Below are 22,001 nucleotides of genomic sequence, written 5' to 3'. Positions count from 1 at the left end.
AGTGACCTCATTGGGGACAACTTACCCTCCAGAACCCATATTTACCTCAGATCACCCAAACTATTATATTCAATAGTAACTAAAAGTCCCAAGGACTAGATTTGTGTGTTATTTTTATTTTATTGTTTTTAAGTTTATTTTTATTTATTATGAGAGAAAGATAGAGAGCAATCAGGGGAGGAGCAGAGAGAGAGAGAGAGAGAGAGAGAGAGAGAGAGAGAATCCCAAGCAGGCTTCACACTGTCAGCACAAAGCCTGACATGGGGCTTGAACTCATGAACCGTGAGATCACGCTGAGCTGAAATCAAGAGTTTCAGTTGCTTAACCAGTTGAATCACCCGGGTGCCCCTTAAATACAATTTATAAATATAAGGATACTGTGTACATTATCATATAATTCATCTCTATTCCTAAAGTGTCACATTTTCACTAATCTGTTTGAACTGGGGAGAAAAAAAAATATATATATATATATGGAGACAGCGAGACTGGACCTACCAAACACTGAAATGGAACCCAGAAGAAGATCCAAGGACTCGTAACTTAATTCTGCACCATCTATGCTTCTTACCAGAAAACTGCAAAGGGCTGACATAAGTAAGTTGTAAGGATATCTGAGTATCTTACAAGAACATTATGCAGAATCATTAAAGGTTTTAGCCCTGGCAGGATTCCTAGGTGAGAAAAGGCAGCTATTTCATATTCCCTCCTCACTTTGGTTTTTTGTCATGACCTCAGCCAGACTCCTTTTGAAAGTAATCACTTATTTGTGAACACAAAACCTTTTCCTTTGCCTGGTCTCATTTCTTTTTTTCTTTCTTTCTTTCTTTCTTTCTTTCTTTCTTTCTTTCTTTCTTTCTTTCTTTCTTTCTTTCTTTCTTTCATTTCTTTGGTTTTGAGAGAGATACAGAGTGCAAGCAGGATAGGGTCAGAGAGAGAGGGAGACAGAACCTGAAGTGGGCTTCAGGCTCTGAGCTGTCAGCACAGAGCCTGATGCGGGGCTCAGACGCAGGAACGGTGAGATCATGACCTGACCTGAAGTCAGAGGCTTAAATGACTGAGCCATCCAGGCGCCCCTGGTCTCATTTCTTGAGTGGCCTGGGCAAAGAGACCCACCAGCAAGCAGTGGCCGGTTTTAAATTCTTAGGCTGCTCTCCCTCCCACTTATTTTTGCCCTCCTTCCCTTCACATTCCTGCTACTTGGAAAGGCAGTGAGGCAAACAAGGCCTCACGCTTTAATATTTTATTAAGGAACAGGGGCACCTGGGTGGCTCAGTTCGTTAAGCGACCGTCTCTTGGTTTGGGCTCAGATCGTGATCTCACTGGTTCCTGAGATCCAGCCTCCACATCCCTGCTCTGCGCTGACCGAGCTGAGCCTGCTTGGGATGCTCTCTGTGTCCCTTTCTTTGTCCCTCCCCCAATTGTGCCACTCCCTCTCTCTCAAAATAAATAAATAAACATAAAAAAAAAAAAAAAGGAACAACTTAGCCATCCTCTCTCTAGGACGGACACAAGGTGCAGGGTTATTCCCTTGTATGAGTGGATGTTTTAAAATCTGGGTGGGAGATGACATTCTAAATTTAAATTTATAACAAAAAAGTTGTAAGGGGAACTTTCTTCGTGATCTCAAGAATAGGCTCTTTACACTTCTGTACTACCTTTCCATTGGCTGTGTGAAAATAAACAAAGACGACCAAAGGAGAACAGGCTATTTATTCACTGCTTGCTAAGCGAGGGAGCCGGCCACCTTCACTTAGTTTGGTACTCAACCGCAGGCAGGGAAAACGGGGAGGCTTGAGGTGTGCTCTGATTGGAGGTTGTTGGCCTGAGAAGCCGGAGGCAGGCTAACCGGAAGAGGCGCTGTTCTGTGATTGGTTTGGGGAACATATTTGGCTTTCTCTGATTGGCCCCGGCTTGGAAGCAGGGGCAAAAACCGGGGAAGCTGGCAGTCGGTGACCAAGCGCTGCTCGTTCTGGGCCCGTCACTGCGGAGGCTGTGGTCTGGCTTCCCAAGCCGGTTGCTGCAGAGGTGGAGGGTCGGAGTTCTGTTGTCGCACACGGTCTGGCCACTGTCCTGTACTGTCTCTCGGCTGGGGGAGACCCCGGTTTTTCTCTTCTCTTGACCTAGGAAGCTTCCCAGCTTCAAATTTTTGTTTTAGCTGGGACAAAATAGCGCTCCCGACGCATCAGGACACGACAAGTATTTATGGGCACAAATACTGGAATAGCTTCCTAGGGAGAGTCAGGCCTGGGGGAGAATCGCCCTCCGCCTTCTGGTTCCTACTTCCACCAGAAGTGACTCCTCGGCAGCTCTCCCTTCCCCTCGGGACAGGCCGGCTCCCCCCGCCGCGTCTCCCGGCCTGGCCTCCCGGGGCCAGGCAGGTCGCAGCCCCGGGCCCCCGCGTGCCCCTTCCGGTCCCCACTCCCGGGCGCGCGCCGACACCTCCGGGCCACTAGTTCCGCGCGTTCCTGGATGGAGGCGCGCCCGGAGGGGCTCGGACGCGACACCCCGGTCCTGCAGCAGCCTCCGCGGCCCGCGGGGGACGTCAGGTCAGCTCTCCTGTCCCCCAGCCGCGGCCCGGACGGCTCGTTCTCGGAACGAGTCCTTGCTCAGGAACAAGCAGCTCCTCCTCTGGTCACAACCCCCGATTTCCACTGCCAAGGGGCGAAGACAGGGTGGACTCTCTTCCCGGCCACCGTGTCCCCCTCGTTTCTCCTCAGCTGTGGAAAAAGCCAGCCCCGCTTCCCGCTCAGAAAGGAACCCGTATTGCCCCCTCGAGTCTCCGTCCTCGGGGCCCCCATCTGTGTGAGAGCACGGCCGTCCATTTTCTCCTCAGGGAGGTTCCCCGGCCCGCGTTCCTCCGGCCGCGAAGCCGGGAGGCCGCGACTCGGAGGCTGGCGCGGCGGTGGCGGAGCTCTCGCCATCTTGTCTGTAGGAGGAGCCGCGGCCGCCGCCGCCGCCATGCGGACAGGCAGGGGGAGGGGGAGGCGAGGGGGAGGGGGCGGCGGGCGGGCGGGGGAGGGGCAGAGCAGCCGAGTTAGCTCAGCCCGGGCGGCGACTCTGGCGGCGCCATGAGAGCGGGCAGCGGCGGAGGTAGGGCTGGGCGGCCGGAGAGCCGGCGGGCGCGGGCGGCCCTGCGGAGCGGCCCCCGGAGCGGGGCGGGGGCGGGGGCGGGGGCGGGAGGAGGAGGCAGCGGCGAGGGGCCGAGTGGGGGCGGGCGGAGGTTTCCGAGGAGGAAGGAGCCGCCGCCATTTTGGGAGCTTCGAGTCAACAATAAAGGACCGAGGGTGCCGAGCGGGAGTGGCCTCGGTGGTAGGACTCGGGCCCGAGCCGCGGGGAGTGGGGTGAGGTGGTGGGGTCGAGGTCGGCGGTGCGGTCGGGGCCGCGAGAAGCCCCTCGGCTGGCGTGGGGGGCGCTCTGAGGCGGAGGCCTGAGGCCTGGCCGGGCCCCGGGGAGGAAGGCGGGCGGCGGACGGCTGCCGTGTGGGGTGGGGGCGCCTGAGAGGAGTCGAATATGGGAATGTCGTGCGCGGCGGGGTCCGGAGAGGGAGCGGGCGGAGTACGCGGAGGAGCTTTATGGAAGTCGAGGGGATGTGGGACCACAGGGGCGGCAAGGACTTAGGGGGATGGTGGAGGTTATAGGGTACGAGGCGGCCCTATAGGGGGCGGCAGGGATATGCAGTGTCGGAGGGCTCGCTTTGGAAGAGGACCCGCTGCTGTTTGGTTGGAATAAGGCCTCGTAGGTCGGTAACAAGAGACCCGATTGTGGAGCCCCCGAGTCGTGGAGGAAAAGAGGGGCTTTCTGACTTTAAGGGTTTCTCTTTGGGGCCTTACAGGGGGAATCCCTATTGTTTTCTGTCCGCGGAGTTGGTTCCCTGCTCTTGTGGCGCAGATGCGATTACAGGGCCCCAACCCCTTTGTGTTGATGGTCACAGGGGGCTCACTTGAAGTGTGTGAGGATTTTTTGGGGGCGGGGGAGGCGTACGGGGGGAGCGAGAAATTATTGCCCCACTATTACGGGGCTCAAATCACTGGCTTGTTTCTTTCCCTTAGCGCTCCCCCCCTTTTCTCTTCCACGGTCCCCTCTTCCCCTCAGAATAAAACAGTCACTCCAACTTGCAGACCAAGCTTAGAGAAACTGCGCCGCATTTGCAAACAAAAGCTCTTGTCTGAGATGACGATACTGTTTTGGGTGTGAAACTGTCAATTGCTAACTACAATCTGGGAAGCGCTGTAATTAACTCGGCAAGGGGCTCCTCCCAGCTAGTCTACGTTTCGTTCGTATTTTTGAAAATGTAGAATGTAACTTGCAAGGCTAAATTGGGAAGGGGTAGGAGGATTATTTCCTTCTGTGAGACATAAAGCTGCAGTGCAGGTTTTGGTTCAAGTAAGAAGGGAGTACTAGTTACATTTTGGATCTAGGGAGATAGGAGGTCTTACGTGCTGGAGGGACAATAATGGTATCTTTTAATCTTTAGAGGCTGCCCTCTTCATCCTCTTACTGCTTCGCAAGCGAACAAGTCTTGTGTGAACTCCGTGATATTGTTGATCATAATATAAACCTGTCAATACAGGAAACTGCTTAATGCCTTGAAATGCTATTAACCACGGTCTGCATAAGGGATCAGATTCTAAGAGACTTAGAATAGACAGCTTTGTATATGTAATAATCAGGATTTGCTTGTCAGCAACTTTATTTACAATTTTTAAAAAAGACATAACCAGTTGTCTTTTAGAAAAGTTCTATTGTTTTTGAATCCTTGGTGTTTGGCCAGAAAATCAACACCAATCAATAAGCTGGTGTATTTTTGGTAAGAAATATGAAGGAGTTTAAAAAGAACCCAAGAGAGTAGTCCTTTATTTTCTGGCCTTTGTAAATTGTTTTATTTACTACATTGTAAAATAAGAGTTCGATTTGGGAAATAATTAAAAATGGCAGTTTGGCCAGTTCTTTTTTAAAACAACTATTAATTAGTACTCTGGATTTCTTGGAAAGTTGGTTAAAGTTACTAGTGTATTTTAGTTTTTACCACATTTTTTTCAACAGGCAATTTCCTTTTTGTGTTTTTATAGATAAGTATATTTAATAACAAAGGAAATATTTCAAGTTAGGATATACTTTTTGAAAAGTGTTATTGGCAATGTATGTGGCTAATAGTTTTTTAGTATTCAAATTTTATTAAGCTGGCTAAAGATTTTCTTGGCTCTTTCTCAAGCAAAAGATTGTGACATACAGACGTGTATCTCTTGACTACTTCAGCTATAGTTTTAAAGGGCAAAACCTAAGAGAAAAAAGAAAATTTATTTTTCTTCATGAAGTTCAACTTCTGTGGTTGAAATTCATAAAGGCACAAATGTGGGGTTTTCTTCCTGAAAGCATAAAGTTAAGTCAAAAGCTCAATTTCAAGAATTCTCAGTTGCTGTCAGAAGTAGGGGAAAAAAATTAATACATTGTCTTGCCTTGTTCTAAGATGTGTATTGTAAATTTTACTAATTTTACAATTAGCAAAATTGTGTGATACTTCTTTGAGTTGTAATGCAATTAAGTGTAATGAATCATTGACTTTTAGAGGTGTCAGGGACTTTTAAAGAATTCATGAGGGAGGAAACTGAAGGGAAGATATTATCATTTGACAACTAATGCTAATTTAATCACAGTGTCTTTTTACCTAATCATCTTTGGGTTGCCTTGAACTGACAATTTAAGATGTTTGAGATTGGTCTCATTTGGCCTGGTTTTTGAGGCAGTTAATCTTTGTGTGTCTCTCGTAGCATGGTTAGTTTTGGTCTAAGTAGATCTATATTTTTAATTCTTTAATAGAGTGATTTCCTCTAAAGGGGTTGTTTAAAAGGGAAAGTTTCTAACTTTCCTGTGTTTGCTAATTAAACTTTCTCTTTGTTTCAGATTGAAGTGAGTGAATTCAGATACATAACTCAACCTTGTTAGAGGGCTTTTTAAAAAATAAAAAGTTGATTCGGTGCATGAGAGCAAGTTACTGCTGCTTACCGTTCAGAGACTTACAGGTGCTTGCCTGCATTGCAATAAAGGACTCATATATTGAGCAAGACTTATATTTATCTCTTCGTTTTGGAGAGCCTAATAAACTGTTATTACAGTTTCTCTACTGACTTTCAAAAGTTTTGAAGTTTGAAAGAGACACCTTTACAATTAATACAGCATGAGCACGGCCAGAACAGAGAACCCTGTTATAATGGGTCTTTCCAGTCAAAATGGTCAGCTGAGGGGCCCTGTGAAGCCCAGTGGTGGCCCCGGAGGAGGGGGCACACAGACACAGCAACAGATGAACCAGCTGAAAAATACCAACACAATCAATAATGGCACTCAGCAGCAAGCACAGAGTATGACCACCACTATTAAGTAAGTGTTAGAATAAATCAACACACTTGGGAGACCAAGGAGATTTCTTTTTGTTACTTTGTTGACTACTTTATACCTTATTTAACCATTTTGATTGCAAATAGAGGACAGATGGCTTTGTATTATGGGCAGTGGGTATTTGCAATGGAATAATGTATTTTTGTCGTAATTAATACAGGCTTGTTAAATAACAGACACAGATGATATATATTAATTTTGTATACATTACTTTTTGAAACATTTCTGGCTTTCATAATTAGCTCAGATTCATCTTGTTTTTGCCAGTATGGCTTTTTCCCTAGTGTTGTAACTGTACCTTACCCTAGATGAAGTGGCAGTTAGAGCCAATTTCAAGTTTTAAATTTAAAGACTTATCCAGCCTTCTGAGTCATACTTACTGAGAGGAAATTTATCCATAACTTTTTTTTTTAAGATAATGTTACTTTATTTTTTTTTTAAGGTTATGGTACCTGTAGTTTAGTTTTGTTTTATAAGCTTTCTCGTTTTACACATATACAGTATTACAAGCTGTTATGTATCATAGGGAACTCAAGATTTTGAACTAATGGAAATGTACATCTCTGAATAGTCCCAATTCCCTTTGTTGACTCTTAAAAACTTAGGAGCCTCATCTTCCCACAGAATAATTTTTTCTTTTAAATCTGCTATTTGTCATCTAAGTGTACACTTTAAATTATTTGAATGATAACTATCACTCTAGAGATTCAGTTAATAGACTAGAGATTCAGTTAGTTCGACTCTTGACCCCACTTCATGTTTGGCTTTATTAAGATTCTAGTCGTAGAGATTGATTTACTCTTGAAATCTTCATATGATGAAACTGCTTCACTGAACTAAAGTGTATATATTACTACAACCTAGATCTTCTCCGTACCTAAGAAGCACTTCTAAAGAAAAGTAGCCCTTGAATATCATAGAGATGGTTACTGGTATGTGATTTGCTAGTGACCTGTAGAAATTAACTTCCAATGGAATTGATTTGGTCATTGAGAGAATTGGCATCAATACATGTTGTTATTTCTTGTGCATATTTTATGATTTTTAAGGTGAATGCTTTAGTATAGAAATCAAAAATATTTTCTAAATTGTAGTTTCTCTTGACAAAATAAGAATAGGTTAGCAAAATTTAGGACATCTTTAAAAAAAATTTTTTTAATGTTTATTTTTGAGAGAGAGGGAGACAGCATGAGTTGTGGAGGAGCAGAGAGGGAGACACAGCACTTGAAGCAGGTTCCAGATTCTGAGCTGTCAGCACAGAGCCCGACGTGGGGCTCGAACTCACGAACTTTCGTGACCTGAGCTGAAGTCAGGCGCTTAACCAGCTGAGCCACCCAGGAGCTCCTAGGCTATTTTTAAACATAAAGCTGTGTTATTTCATTATTTTCTACTTAAATTCTGTCTTGAGACAACAGTAGATTTTGCTTTCTCTCTTTTGCTCATCCTGGGATTAATGGTTTCTTTTTAATTCTGGGTTCTTTTTTTTTTTTTTTTTTAATTTTTTTTTAATGTTTTTTTTTTTTTTTTTTTTAAGAGAGAGAGAGCCGGGGGAGGGGCAGAGAGAGAGGGAGACACAGAATCCGAAACAGGCCCCAGGCTCTGAACTGTCAGCACAGAGCCTGACGCGGAGCTCAAACTCAAGAACCACAAGTTCATGACCTGACCTGAAGTAGAAAGCTTAACCGACTGAGCCACCCAGGCGCCCCTAATGTTTGTTTGTTTTTGAGAGTGAGTGAGCAGGAGAGGGGCAGAGAGGAAGGGGGGAGACAGAGGATCTAGAGGATCTGAAGCAGGCTCCCGTGACAATAGAGAGCCCAGTATGGGGCTCAAACTCAAGAACTATGAGATCATGACCTGAGCCGAAGTTGGATGCTTAACCAACTAGCCACCCAGGTGCCCCTAATTCTTTAGGTTCCTTAAATCTCAGTTTGTCCTCTTCCTGTGAAGCTTTCTAGATCCCATCACTATCTTCAGAAATTTTCTAATACTTTATCACTTATTTTCTTTTTTTAAATAGTTTGGGTTTTTTCTCTCCTAAGATTATAAGTTCCATGTGGTAAGATTTTCCATTGTATTTCTGCATTTTTATTCACTTTATATTGAATTTGACAGCGGCAAGTTAGCCTACTAGGATGTACAACTAAATTTTTTGTTCAAAAACCTTGGTGTGTTTTGTAGGCAGAGGTGAAAGACTTTGGTACCCTTGGAATTAGTAGCAAATAGTTACCTGTGTTACAGTATCTTAAATTACATGGGACCTAGCTTTAAGGAAAATGGCTCATCTTTCTAAATCAAGACTCTTGAGATGTTTTGAGGGCTCTGATTATATAAGAATTGCTGTAATGAAATCAGTGAAAACTTTTGTTTATTTTATAAAGATGACACAGTAGAAAGCATTGTCTGCTTTACTGACATTTTTTTTCCCTATTAGATGCTTTGGGTGTAATTTGAAGTTTTCACCTGAGCAAAAGGGAAATTTGTTTTACATGTTTCTCTTTCATGATTTCAAACATTCTCAGTAAAATAGATTGGGAGTTGTTCATTAACAGCTAACACTGACTTATTTTGCCAGGCACTGTGCTGAGTGCTTTGTATAAATTATTTGCTATAATTATTATTATTTTTAATGTTTATTTATTTTTGAGAGAGAGACAGACAGAACATGAGCAGGAGAGGAGCAGAGAGAGAGAGGGAAACACAGAATCCGAAACAACCTCTAGGCTCTGAGCTATCAGCACAGAGCCCAACGCGGGGCTTGAACTCACAAACCGTGAGGTCATGACCTGAGCCAAAGCCGGGCGCTCAGCCAACTGAGCCACTCAGGCGCCCCATAATTTTTTTTTCTTTTTGATGGTTATTTTGAGAGCGCATGCAGGAGTGGGGAAGGGCAGAGAGAGAGGGAGAGAGAGAATCCCAAGCAGGCTCTGCACTGTCAGCGCAAGCCAGACGCAGGGCTTGATCTGAGGAGCCATGAGATCATGACCTGAGCTGAAATCAAGAGTCTGAGACTTACCCGACTGAGCCACCCAGGCATCCCCTATTTGATATAATTCGTAACCCACTTTATATAGGAGAGAATTAGAGACTTAGAAAGGTAACTGCTGCAAATCACAGAAATAATAAATAGTAGAGTCAGCGCTTGACCTGGTTTGAAACCTAAAGTTTTGAAACTTTAGAGCCCTTAGTTTTAACTAGTCGTCAGAAGTTAGAAACTCAGATGCTAACTTACAGGAGACTGTGCCAAATGAGAGGGTACTTACTTGTTCTGACTAAAGGAGTCTGCTGCTTGATTTAAACTCCCAGTTATTAAGCTCTTTCAAACTGTTGACATGCAGAAGTTTGGAACTAGTGTTGATGAAGCTTCCAGTTTTTTCAAGAAAAGCCAGAATGTGGACTTTTATATGAAATCTTTTAATGTTTAAATGTTGGCAACTAATTTAAATGAAAACACACTATGTACATCAAACAAAACACATGGGTTACCAGTTTTGAGAACAGTTGTACTGTATATTACACTGCTGCTCTTAAGAGGATGGATGCCCAGGGGTGCCTGGGTGGCTCAGTATATTAAGCATCTGACTCTTGATTTCGGCCCAGGTTACGATTCTGGAATCATGGAATTGAGCCCTGCTTTGGGCTTTGCGCTCAAGTGTGGAGCCTGCTCAGGATTCTCTCTTTCTCTCCCTCCCTCTGTCCATCTCCCTGGCCCGGGTACTCTCTGTCCAAAAAAAGTGGGGGTGGGGGGGTGGTTAAGTGCCTTATTCCCTTCTTTTTATTTATTTATTTATTTTATTTTTTAGGTTTTATTCATTTAACTAATCTCTATACCCAACTTGGGGCTCAAACTTATGACCCTGAGATCAAAGAGTCACATGTCCTTCCAGCTGAGCCACCCACGGTGCCCCTGCCTGTTCCCTTCTATTTTTGATTTTTTTTAAATCCTCTCTAGATTGTTGTTCTTTTGTAAGAAGAGCGGTTTTTCTAAAGCTATTTATGTCTGTTAACCGTATTCTGAAGTAAATAGCAATACATTAAACTTACTGTTTATTATAATTATGGTGAATCATCTTTGTATTATTAGAAGAGTGATGCTGTGGGGGCGCCTGGGTGGCTCAGTTGGTTGAGTGTCCGACTTCGCCTCAGGTGATGATCTCGCAGTTCGTGAGTTCGAGCCCCACGTTGCGCTCTGTGCTGACAGCTCAGAGCCTGGAGCCTGCTTCAGATTCTGTGTCTCCCTCCCTCTGCCCCTTCCCTGCTCATGCTCTGTCTCTCAAAAATGAATAAACGTTAAAAAAAAAAATTAAAAAAGAAAAGAGTGATGCTGTGAATTCTCATGCTTCAATTTTACTGTATTCTCTGTAGACCTGGTGATGACTGGAAAAAGACTTTAAAACTCCCTCCAAAGGATCTAAGAATCAAAACTTCGGTAAGTTGGTTGTAAAATTCAAGTGGAAAAATGGTGTGGAAACTCTAAAAATGAGGTAGTTACTTAACAATAGGCATTGTGTATTTACTCTGAAATAGGTTGAAATGGTTGAAATTATATAGATTATATATGATAAATTGCCAAAATTTTTCACTGTTTGGAGGAATTCTATTAATACAGTAATGTGTGTCTGTATATTAAATACTGTGTTTACACGTGTGTATTTTATCTAACTTACAGAGTACTTTCATGATTTGCAAGGCATTTTCTCAAAATTCTCTTTTGCTCCCACCGACATAGTAAGATTCAGGTTAGGTATTAATCCTGTTTAGTGGATGAGAACAAGGAAGGTTGAAAGGTTAGTTCTGTTAGCACAGTATTCCCAGCTAGGGGTGATTTTTGTCCCTTAGGGGTCATTTAGCAGTAGCTAGAGACATTTTTGGTTAACTCAGCTGGTTAAACTCAACTGGGGGGATGCTACAGGACATCCCCTTACAACAGAGAATTTTCTGGCCCAAATGTCAATAGTGCTAAGTGTGAGAAACCTTTATTTAGGATAGGATATTTGTAGGCAGCAAGTGGGAGTTAGGGTTTGACTTCACATCTTGTGATTTGTAAAAATAACAGTATTCTACCAGTCCTCAGAAGAATATGACCGTAGGGTGGCCTTTCCCCAAAACAATTTATTTTATTTTTTAAATGGTTATGTCTTTATTTTGAGAGAGAGAGAGCATGAATCCCAAGCAGGCTCTGCGCTGTCAGTGCTGAGCCTGACACAGGGGCCGAACTCATGAACCTGTGAGATCATGACTTGAGCTGAAATCAAGAGTTAGCTGCTTAACCCACTGAGCTATCCAAGCACCACTCCCCAAAACAATTTTCATTTTATTTTATTCTTTAAATTTAATGTTTATTCTTGAGAGAGAGAGAGCATGAGTTGGGGGGTGGGGGTGCAAAGAGAGAGGAAGACACAGAATCTGAAGCAGGCTCCAGGCTCTGACATGGGGCTAGAGGAACCGTGAGATCATGACCTGAGCCAAAGTCAGCCGCTTAACCAACTGAGCCACCCGGGCACCCCCCACCCCGAAACAATTTTTAAACGATTTGTGTGTGTGTTAAAGAGTAGTTATTTATTCTTTAGGAATTATTCTTTAGGAATACTTGAAATATAGATCGAGACAAGCAATTTGCATATATTTATATTTTAAATGGGGTAGATAAAAAATTAGTCCCTGAAACAAATTTTCTCAAGCATACTAGCTACCTAAGGAACACAGTTGTACTTTATTATTTTGTTGTTGTTTTATTTCTTTTGTTTGTCTGAGTAGGATGTGACCTCCACAAAAGGAAATGAGTTTGAAGATTACTGTTTGAAACGGGAGTTACTGATGGGAATTTTTGAAATGGGCTGGGAAAAGCCATCTCCTATTCAGGTATGTTTCTTGTTTTTATCCATATAAAATATTGAGAGTTAAGCAATCCATACTTTTTGATCTGTGTGGGTGATACAGTTATCCAACACTTTTGTGTGTGTATACACATAGGCACTTTTTCTGAACCTTTTAAGGATAAGTCACAGAATCATGGCCCATTGCCTCTAAATATTCCAGTGTGTATTTCCTGAGAATAGGACTTTTTTTTTTTTTTAAATAAGCTCTGTGCCCAGCGTGCAGCTTAAACTCACAACCCTGAGATGAAGAGTAACCTGTTTACCAACTGTGCCAGCCAGGCGCCCCTAGGTGCCTGTGAGTAACCGTAGTATACTTACCTTTGGTCAGTTTAATGCAGTATTTTTATCTCATCTGTCATTTGTATTCTGATTTTTAATTGACTCTAAAATATCCTTTATAGGATTTTTTTTCTTTTCTGTACAGGATGCATCCTAGGATCAGGTTTTTCATATTATGAACCTGTATTACATATAGTTAGTTACATTTCTTTAACGTTTTACAGTTGTGAGCATTTCCCTAGTCTTTTTTTTTTTTTTTAATGTAGAACATTCCTCATTTGGGGTTTGTCTCCTGTCTGTATGTGATGAGACTCAAGCTATGCATTCTTAGACAGGGGACTGTAGAAGTCACGTTGTAGCCTTCTCGAGCTACCTCATTGGGAGGTATATACAGTGTCCATCTGTTTCTCAATGGTGAATTTAATTTTGGTTACCCTCTCAAGGTGGTGCCTGATTTTTTTTTTTTTAAAGTTTTTATTTTGAGAGAGAGAGAGTGTGTGCACATGCGTGAGCAGGGAAGGGGCACAGAGAGGAGAGAGAGAATCCCAAGCAGGCTCCATGCTGTGAGTGTGGAGCCCAATACAGGGCTCAGTCTCACTGTGAGATCATGACTTGAGCAGAAATCAAGTTGGACGCTTAACTGACTGAGCCACCCAGGCACCCCTAATTAACTGTTTTTTCCCCCTTCCCTTAAAACTAATAAGCAGTCTATGGGGAGCCTTTAAGACCATGCAGGTATCTTACTCTTCCATCAAAATTTCCTCTTAGTCTTAGTATTCATTGTTGATTCTTGCATACTTTAATCTTTACTCTGGTGGGTAATGATGGATTTCCAATGGTAGTGCTCCTTGCACGTTTGGCCTTGTGAAGAAGAGCCTTCCCATATCTTTTCATGTAGCTATATGTTATCAGTGTGGATGCATGAATTTTTTTTCCCCTGGTGGTACTTTTGTGGCCAAATTGTCCCATATTTGGCTATGGTGAGCTCCTTCAACCTGGTTTCTGTGTTTTTGTAATATTCCCCCACTCCCCCCCCCCCCCCGCTTTTTTTCTGATAGACTATCTTTTAGAGCAATTTTAAGTTCATAGCAATTGAGCAGAAGAGGTATTTCCCATAAACCCTGGTCCCTACTCATGCATAACCTCTCATTTTCAACATCCCTCACATGAGTGATATATTTATTATAACTAAGGAACCTCTCTTAACCTTACCTGAAGTTTGTAGTGTGTTTATAGTATGCTGTACAAATGTATGCTGACATGTACCCATCATTGTAGTATCACACATAGTAGTTTTACTGCCCTAAAAATCCTCTGTGCTCTGCCTGTCCACTCCTCACTATCCCCTCTTTTTCCTTGAGTACTTCCTTTTTGGTATATCATGGTGTCAAGCTTATCTGCACCTATGCTATCCCAGCCTTGGAATCAGTCATTTCTCCAGGGAACCCTGATTGTCAGTGAGACAGCAGTATTAGAGACTTACATCTGAGTACTGAGTGCACTGTTTGCTCCTTGACTCTTTAGGTGGAAATGTGTATGTGCACACACATACATGTAGGCCTAAACATGCATGTTAATTGACAGTGTTGGTTCCAGGCTGTAGTAAGGACAAACCCTGTGACAATGAGCACTTTTTCGTTGAGCAAACATGTACTGAGTGACCCAGAAAATGTTAGACACTGGAGATACTGTGATGAACAAGACAGATAGGGTTCCTGCCCTCACAGCCAGGTGGATGAGACTACTAACTGTACAGATAATTTCAGTGTGCTGTGATGAGCCCTCTTCTAGTTGAAATTGTGTATATGTGTAGCCATTAAAAGAAGATGGAATGACCTGGAAGAAGTGATCCATATTCTAAGCCAGAGACACTGGGATAGCGATTGCCTAGAGATTCTAAACTTTGTGTGCCTTTGTGGACGAACTAAAGAGGTTTATTATGGTTGGAGAAAGTATCAAGATAAGGTTATATATCATCAGACAATTTGAGTACATACATTAAAAATACTTCGGAATTTATTTTGATATAATGTAGTTCATGTTAATCCATTTTATCTACAGGGACGAAAGTTTTATGAGTCTTCTGTTATAGGGACTGTATCATTCAACTTTGTATCTCCAGTATTCAGGTGCATGGCAGGAAATGGGCCTTCTGATACTCAGTAGTATTTATTTAGAATGTTGTGAAATTATGGTTGACATGTCCACATGCAACCTTGGTCTGTAGAACTATTGAACAGCACTAGCTTTGCAGTCAGACTGTCCAGGTTGAATTCCCAACTTACCTCCTTTCTAAGTTGATTATTTGAGGTATCTCTCTAATCATCAGTTTCCTGGCCTGTAAAATTGATATAACAGTATATATGATATATATTATAGAGTTGTTGTGAAGGTTAAGTGAGGTCATTCATGTTAGTATGCTTGGTATAGTGCCTCGTAGATGTTGAATGCTCTATAATTGGTATGGGTTGTTATTCCATAGACTTGTTTTATGAACAAAGGAAATGGGGGGAGGCAGGAAGGCATAAATGCCCCTGCCTTCCTCAAAAAGAAAAAAAAAGAGACAGTGGTTCATTTAGGAGACTGAATTCTTAATGGAGTCTTGCTGGCTCCTGTTTCCCACCTAATGCAGGGCTTGATCTCACAAACCGTGAGATCATGACCTGAGCGGAAATCAAGAGTTGGATACTAAACCAACTGAGCCACCGAGGCACCCCTAAAATTGACATTGTTGTTCACGTCTGAGTATTAATATAACATAGAGATAGTTATCTCTCTAGCCACTTAACTAGTCTCACATCTAGCTTTCTCTGTAAAATAAAAATAAGTAATCTTCCTCACAGGGTTTTTGTGAGAATCAAATGCAATTTGTAAACAAAATATATATTTTTTAATGTTTATTTATTTTGGGGAGATAGAGTGGGGGAGGGGTATAGGGAGAGGTAGACACAGAATCTGAAGCAGGCTCCAGGCTCTGAGCTGTCAGCACAGAGCCCCACGTGGGACTCGAACCCACAAAGCGTGGGATCGTGACCTGGGCCCAAGTAAGACACTCAACTGACTAAGCCACCCAGGTACCCCTGTAAACAAACTATTTTGACATAGCAAAGCAGTGTACAAAGTATTATTTTAGATACCTGGGACCACCATTCCCATTGTCCTTTTCTTCACTATTTTGCCTGAGAATCTGTGGAAAATACAAGATGGTCCTTAGAATTAATTCAGTTTAACAAACCATAAATATTAAGATTTTGAAACAAAGAAATTTAGAAACCCTCTAGTAAAATCTAACCTCATGACTGGATGTCTTCTATTCATTCTGTTCTTACCTACTTTTCTCTCCTTGTTTTCCAGTTGTTTTTAAGGTGTTCTATAATACTTAGTTTTACAATGTTGTCCAGACATTTTTTCCCCAAATACAAAAAGCCTTTTGGATCAGATGGGTGTCATCTGCATTTGAATCTTTTTTTAAGAGATGGAGACTTTGTTGGCTGTAAGATTATTGGACAATGAAGCACTTAAAATTACATCCTCAAAAAAGATTGTACCCTGACAGTCTGGAACCATATATACTACAGATTGCTTCCACACATCTTTCTTTGGTGCAACCATCTGTGACTCTAGTTCTAGTTCTGAATGCTATCCCCCAGAGCTAGCATAACTATGCCTTTCTAAAGGCATAGCTTTATAGGAGCACAGACTTCTTTGGAAGGCCTAAGAATCTACTGTTTTATTCTGCTTAACATCGTGAAGCCTTACAGAGTCAACTCTTGAACAACAAGGGTTTGAACTGCATGGATCCACTGATACACAGATTTTTTTTCAGTATTGTAAATGTGTTTTCCTTAGAACTTTCGTAGTATTTTCTCTAGCTTACTTTATTTATTTACATATAACGTACAAAATGTGTTGATTGTTTACCTTACCAATATCAGGCTTCCAGTCAACGGTAGGCTGTTCGTAGTTGTAGAGGAGTCAAAAGTTATTTATACATGGATTTTTGAGTCTGCCGCGGTGCAGAGGGGTGGAACGGGAGGGAGGGTAACAGTGCCTGTAATTCCCTCGTTCAAGGGTCAACTGTTTACTTCGAGATGGTTGAAAATGACAGCTCTTACTGCTTCCAGACCCTACGTACAACCTTTGAAGACTTTTTAGGTAATGACGAGATGGCAAGTAGTCCATTACTGAGGGAAACATGGAAGTTCCTTATTGTTGGCAACAAAATTTCTCAACTATTTTGAGAAATTATTTTGTCAACCAGGTCTAATAAAAATTGATAGTTTATTGTTGATAGCTAGGAATTATAGCATCCTTAATCCTTTGCAAATCATTCCTTTTGCTAATGTAGATTTCTTATGACTCTAGGAATTGGTTTCCTAACTTTGCAGAAAAGTGTTTAAAAGTATTTCCTCATTGGTTACGGTGGCAAAATTGGAGTGTGTTCCTAAGTTAGAGATATTTTTGAAATTACTATCTTCCATATCCTTTTTTTGGATAGCACTAGATACCTATGAGAACCATTGCCGTTGTCTATGGCCATACCACCCTGAACATGCCTGATCTCATCTGATTTCAGAAGCTAAGCAGGTTTGGGCCTGGTTAGTACTTGGATGGGAGAACCATTGCCATCTTCTCCACCATAGTCATACTGTCTTTTCCCCTGAGATTAATATTGTTAAGGCTCCCTAGCACTAGGAGGTAAAAAGAAGCAGCTACTCCAAAAGCAGCTAATTGGGCAATTTTCAGTTTTTAGGTAAGACACTTTTGTCAAATGCCTCTCAGTATTAGGAAATTGGGAAGTATACTGTGCTTTGGTTGTAGGCAACAGAAACCAACTTGGGCTAACTTAAGCAAAGGGAAGTTTCTTGAAAGAGTATCAGAGGAGTTCATAAGAGTGAGAAAAATCTGGAGAAACACACTTGGAATAGACCAAGAACTAAGGCAGCTGTGAAGGGCTTAGAAAGCTACAAATTGTTATAGGATGTACTTTAACAATTTAAATTCTAAGAAGGGAGCATGGAGCTGGTCTGGCTTCAGTTGATGTCTCCTCTTTGGCTAGAGTGTCCGGTGGGGAGTTGCAGTTCCTCAGATGGAAGTTAGGGTGCTACTGGGAAAGGGAAAATGAATCCTAGGGTAACCAAAACACAACGAATACTTAGTGGATAAGTCCCTAGACCTTACAGTGGAACATGGACTTGGGGAGATAAGGTGGCAAAATCAGACCTCAGATTGTAGGGTTGTCATGGGTTTTTTGATAACTTGATTGAGATACAAATCCCATATCACAGAATTCACACATTTAAAGCATATAATTCAGTGGGTTAGTATATTCACAGTTGTGCAACTGTTACTGCAATCAATTTTAGAAAATTTTCATCACCTCAAAAAGAAGCTGCTTTAGCAGTCTGCCTTCATTTTCCCCTAGCCCTAACCAGCCACTAATCTTAGTGTCTCCATGGATTTGCCTGTTCCCCACATTTCATCTAGATGGAATCCTAGCATATATGGTTTTTTGTGAGTGGCTTCTTTGACTTAGCATTTTTTAGGGTTCATCTATGTTGTAACATGTATCAGTCTTTGCCTTTGTATTGCTGAATAATAATTCTGTTGTATGGCTATACTATATTTGGTTTATCAGTCGACAGGGTTTTTTTCTATTAGCTATTTTGAATAATGCTACTGTGAACATTCATGGACACGTTTTTGTGTGGAGAGGTTTTCATTATAAAACAAAGTACCTAACTTGAAAGGATATAAATAATATAAAGTATCTGAGTGCTGGACACACAGTAAGTTTTTAAAGTTTTTTGTTTCCTTCCTTCTTTGTTTTCTCCCTGGTAGCTCCCATGATTTCCTCTTTGGTTTCAAAGCTGTCTGAACCTGACTTGAATTCTCTTTCTTCATATTACCTAATCTTCCTAGGAAACAGTGGTGAGAGACGGTGTGGATGTATTGAATTCCCTGCTTGCTAATCATAATGGTTACCATATGGGGCAAATATATGTGTATCTTAAAGACTAGTTTACTTGGTTTAAAAAACAAAAAAACTTTAAACAGTTTCTGTAGACTATAAGCCCTTATCAGAGAGTGCAGGGGAACAGAAGTCAGTGCCTTAATCCAAGTTAAAAGGTGAACCCAAAATGGGAATTAGGATACCCCTAAGCTAATTCTGAGCTGCCTCACTTTATTAAAAGTTTTATTCTTTTAAAGAACCTGACTCCAGGGCTGCTTGGGTGGTTTGGGTCAGTTAAGTGTCCAACTCTTGATCTCAGCTCAGGTCTTGATCTTAGGGTCATGAATTCAAGCTCCGTGTTGGGCTCAGGGCTGGGTGTGAAGCCTGCTTAAACAAATAAAATAATAAAGAAAAATAAAGAATCTGACTCAGGATGTCACTGGGAGACCCTTTTATCCTGCTCTAGAACTGAGTAGTGTGCACGTAGCCTATTTAAAAACTAGAAGATAGGGCACCTGACTGGCTCAGTTGGAGAGCGTGCATCTCTTGATTTCGGGGTTGTGAGTTCGAGCCCCATATTAGGGGTAGAGATTAAATAAATAAATAAATGAATGAATGAATGAATGAATGAATGAATGAATGAATGAACGAACGAACCATGGAGGTAATAGGCCTCCAGAGCAACTGAAGATTAACAGAGTTGACTCAAAGTAGGAGGAGATTAAGACCAAAGAGTCAAAGCCAAGGATTTTTCTTTGACCTGCTTTACTGTGATAAGCAGAGTGCTTAATGCTGGTTGTAGGAAGAGAGGGTAACAGAGTATTGTCATTGGACCATTTTTTACGTTGTTTTGGCAGCTGTGTTTCTTTTTCTGATAATATGGAACCCATCTGACTCCTGTGATGGGTTCTAGGTAGAATGAGTACCACAGTGGAAAAAAATGCAAGTAATGATGTTTATTAGTTAAATGTTTGTATAATAACTTTAAAGTGCTAGAGATACTTCTTTTGGTTATTAGCTCAGGCATAGAAACTGTTAAAGTGGTAATAAATCTCTTTCCTAATTTATTTTCCTAATTTTTTGGTTTTAGAAATTAAAATTTTTAGTTTTAGAAATGGAAGTGTTCTGCTTCCTCCCTGTTGATACCTATTCTCATTTTTAAATTTCTCTCTGTATATGAATAATTTTCAGTAATTTTGGGGAGGCCTTTGCTATTTAGGTGATTTGTCCAAATAGGAAATGTTATCTTTACAAAATACACTTGACACAGTAAGCTAAATGTGAAAGTGAAAAGTCAGTCTCTGATGTGACCATCGATGGAGATAACTGGAATAGAATTGGGCCTCCAGTTGAGCACGCTTCAGGACAGAGAAGTTGCATGTGAAAACATTGACATTGACATTGTGAACTTATGTAATAAAATCGAATAGGAACTAAAGTTAAACTTTCTAGCTGATTCCTATTTTTTGCAAGGATGGGCTGCCCAAGGCACAATTTTTCATTGTGTTTAAATTTAAATTGGCTTCCTAGTCTCAAAACGTACAGTCTTACCTTTGTATTCTTTGTATCACTTCTTCTCCAGTTTTTAATTGTGAGATGTCCTTTGCTTTTTTTCTGTTTATTCAAGTCTTATTTGTGTGTCAGCCCAGGTTCCTCCTTTTCATTTGTTGTTTTCTTTGTTTAGATGCCCAGCTTCCTTAGGCATACACATTCTTGCACGTACAAATTCACATATACAGTTTGTATTACATTGGGATACAGTTTATACTGTACGCAGTTCTGATCAGTATTGGTTGGCAATGTTGATGACATTGGCTGGTAATTTACCTCTGCCTATTCTTGTAAAATGCAAATGTGAGACACTTTAAAGTTGTACCAAAGAGGTATACCTTCAGTGCATTTAAAGAATAATTTCCTTATTTATTGTTTTTATTCATGAGTAATTTTCATTTTCTTGTCTCTTAGGAGGAGAGCATTCCCATTGCTTTATCTGGTAGGGATATCTTAGCTAGAGCAAAAAATGGAACAGGCAAGAGCGGTGCCTACCTCATTCCCTTACTTGAACGGCTAGACCTGAAGAAGGACAATATACAAGGTTAGTTTTTTTTTTTTTTTTTTTAAGTTTATTTATTTATTTTGAGAGAGAGCACAAGCTGGGGAGGAACAGAGAGGGAGAAAGAGCGAATCCCAAGCAGGTTCTGCACTGCCAGCGCACAGCCCAATGAGGGGCTCAAAAGTCATAAAGTGTGAGATCATGACCTGAGCGGAAATCAAGAGCTGGAGGCTCAACTGACTGAGCCACCCAGGTGTCCCAGTTAGTTGTTTGTTTAAACTAAAAATGCAGTTTGCACCTTGGAGCTATGTGGAAGATGTTACCATCTTTTTTTTAGTCAGAATTTATATAATCTGGAGTTAGTATTTACCTATCCTTTCACAGCTTGGGGCTCAGTTGTCTTACAAAATATCCAGCTTTTGGAAAGATTTCTAGTTTTCAGAAGAGTTTTACATATTACACAGTTTTGATAACATTCCAGTGAAATAGGCAAAATAAGCATTACTGCCTTATAGATAGGAAAGCTAAGATCATGAGAAGTTAGCTGACATTGCTGCTTAGAAATTATGGAACTGAGTTGTTTCTTGTGGCACCTGTGTGTCTGCAAGAGCTCATGAACTTTTTCTTCTGTATAAAGCCTTGTGGTTTTGGAATTTTAAGAGCTTAGGAAGTAGAGAAGAAAGAAATTTCCATAGTTGTACGCAGAGCAAGCTAATAGAGTTAATTTTTTTTTTAAGTTTATTTTTTTTTTAATTTTTTTTTTTTCAACGTTTATTTATTTTTGGGACAGAGAGAGACAGAGCATGAACGGGGGAGGGGCAGAGAGAGAGGGAGACACAGAATCGGAAACAGGCTCCAGGCTCTGAGCCATCAGCCCAGAGCCCGATGCGGGGCGATGCGGGGCTCGAACTCACGGACCGAACTCACGGACCGCGAGATCGTGACCCGGCTGAAGTCGGACGCTTAACCGACTGCGCCACCTAGGCGCCCCATTAAGTTTATTTTTAAGAGAAACAGAACGCAAGTGGGGGAGGGGCAGAGAGAGATGGAGACACAGAATCCAAACCAGGCTCCAGGCTCTGAGCTGTCAGCACAGAGCCGGATGCAGGACTCGAATTTACAAGCCATGAGATGATGACGTGAGCCGAAGTCAGACACTCCACCAACTGAGCCACCCAGGCATCCCATAATTTTTGACCTCTAAAGCTTTTTCTTAAATTTTCATAAATTGGTCTTGATCTATAATGATCATTTCTTCCATTTTCCCTTTACCTACTTTCATGTGATTTAAATGGAACCTGGGCAGCAAGAGTTTTCTATTCAGGTGTTTAGACTAGTGAATCTTTTAGTGAAAAATTAATAAATGTTGGGCTAGTTTTTACCAACTCAAAGAACCCTTTAAAGGTTTGTAACTAAGGAGTACCAGGTTTATATAGCAGTGCTG

At 41.6% G+C, this 22,001-nt stretch overlaps 1 protein-coding gene across 4 annotated transcripts in view; it reads left to right on the top strand.

The window, feature by feature from the left end:
• Window positions 1–2,525: 2,525 nt before the first annotated feature.
• The window catches only part of DDX6 (DEAD-box helicase 6), a 36,595-nt gene continuing 17,119 nt past the window's right edge, over window positions 2,526–22,001 (top strand). Inside the window, exons 1-5 of one of the 4 annotated variants that reach the window (XM_019811379.3) lie at window positions 2,526–2,549; window positions 5,905–6,378; window positions 10,759–10,822; window positions 12,151–12,255; window positions 20,470–20,599. In XM_019811379.3, the coding sequence (XP_019666938.1) occupies window positions 6,179–6,378; window positions 10,759–10,822; window positions 12,151–12,255; window positions 20,470–20,599 (499 nt within the window). In that variant the 5' untranslated portion in view covers window positions 2,526–2,549; window positions 5,905–6,178. Of the gene's footprint in view, window positions 2,550–3,006; window positions 3,094–3,182; window positions 3,313–5,904; window positions 6,379–10,758; window positions 10,823–12,150; window positions 12,256–20,469; window positions 20,600–22,001 lie in introns of those variants that run through there. The other 3 variants (XM_045038385.1, XM_023239173.2, XM_011286391.4) reach the window with 3 other exon arrangements.

The sequence above is a fragment of the Felis catus genome, chromosome D1, assembly GCF_018350175.1.
Source record: "Felis catus isolate Fca126 chromosome D1, F.catus_Fca126_mat1.0, whole genome shotgun sequence".
In the NCBI taxonomy this organism is placed as follows: Eukaryota; Metazoa; Chordata; class Mammalia; order Carnivora; family Felidae; genus Felis; species Felis catus.
Note: the sequence above shows the minus strand (reverse complement) of the source record. Positions and strands in the feature narration are given on the sequence as shown.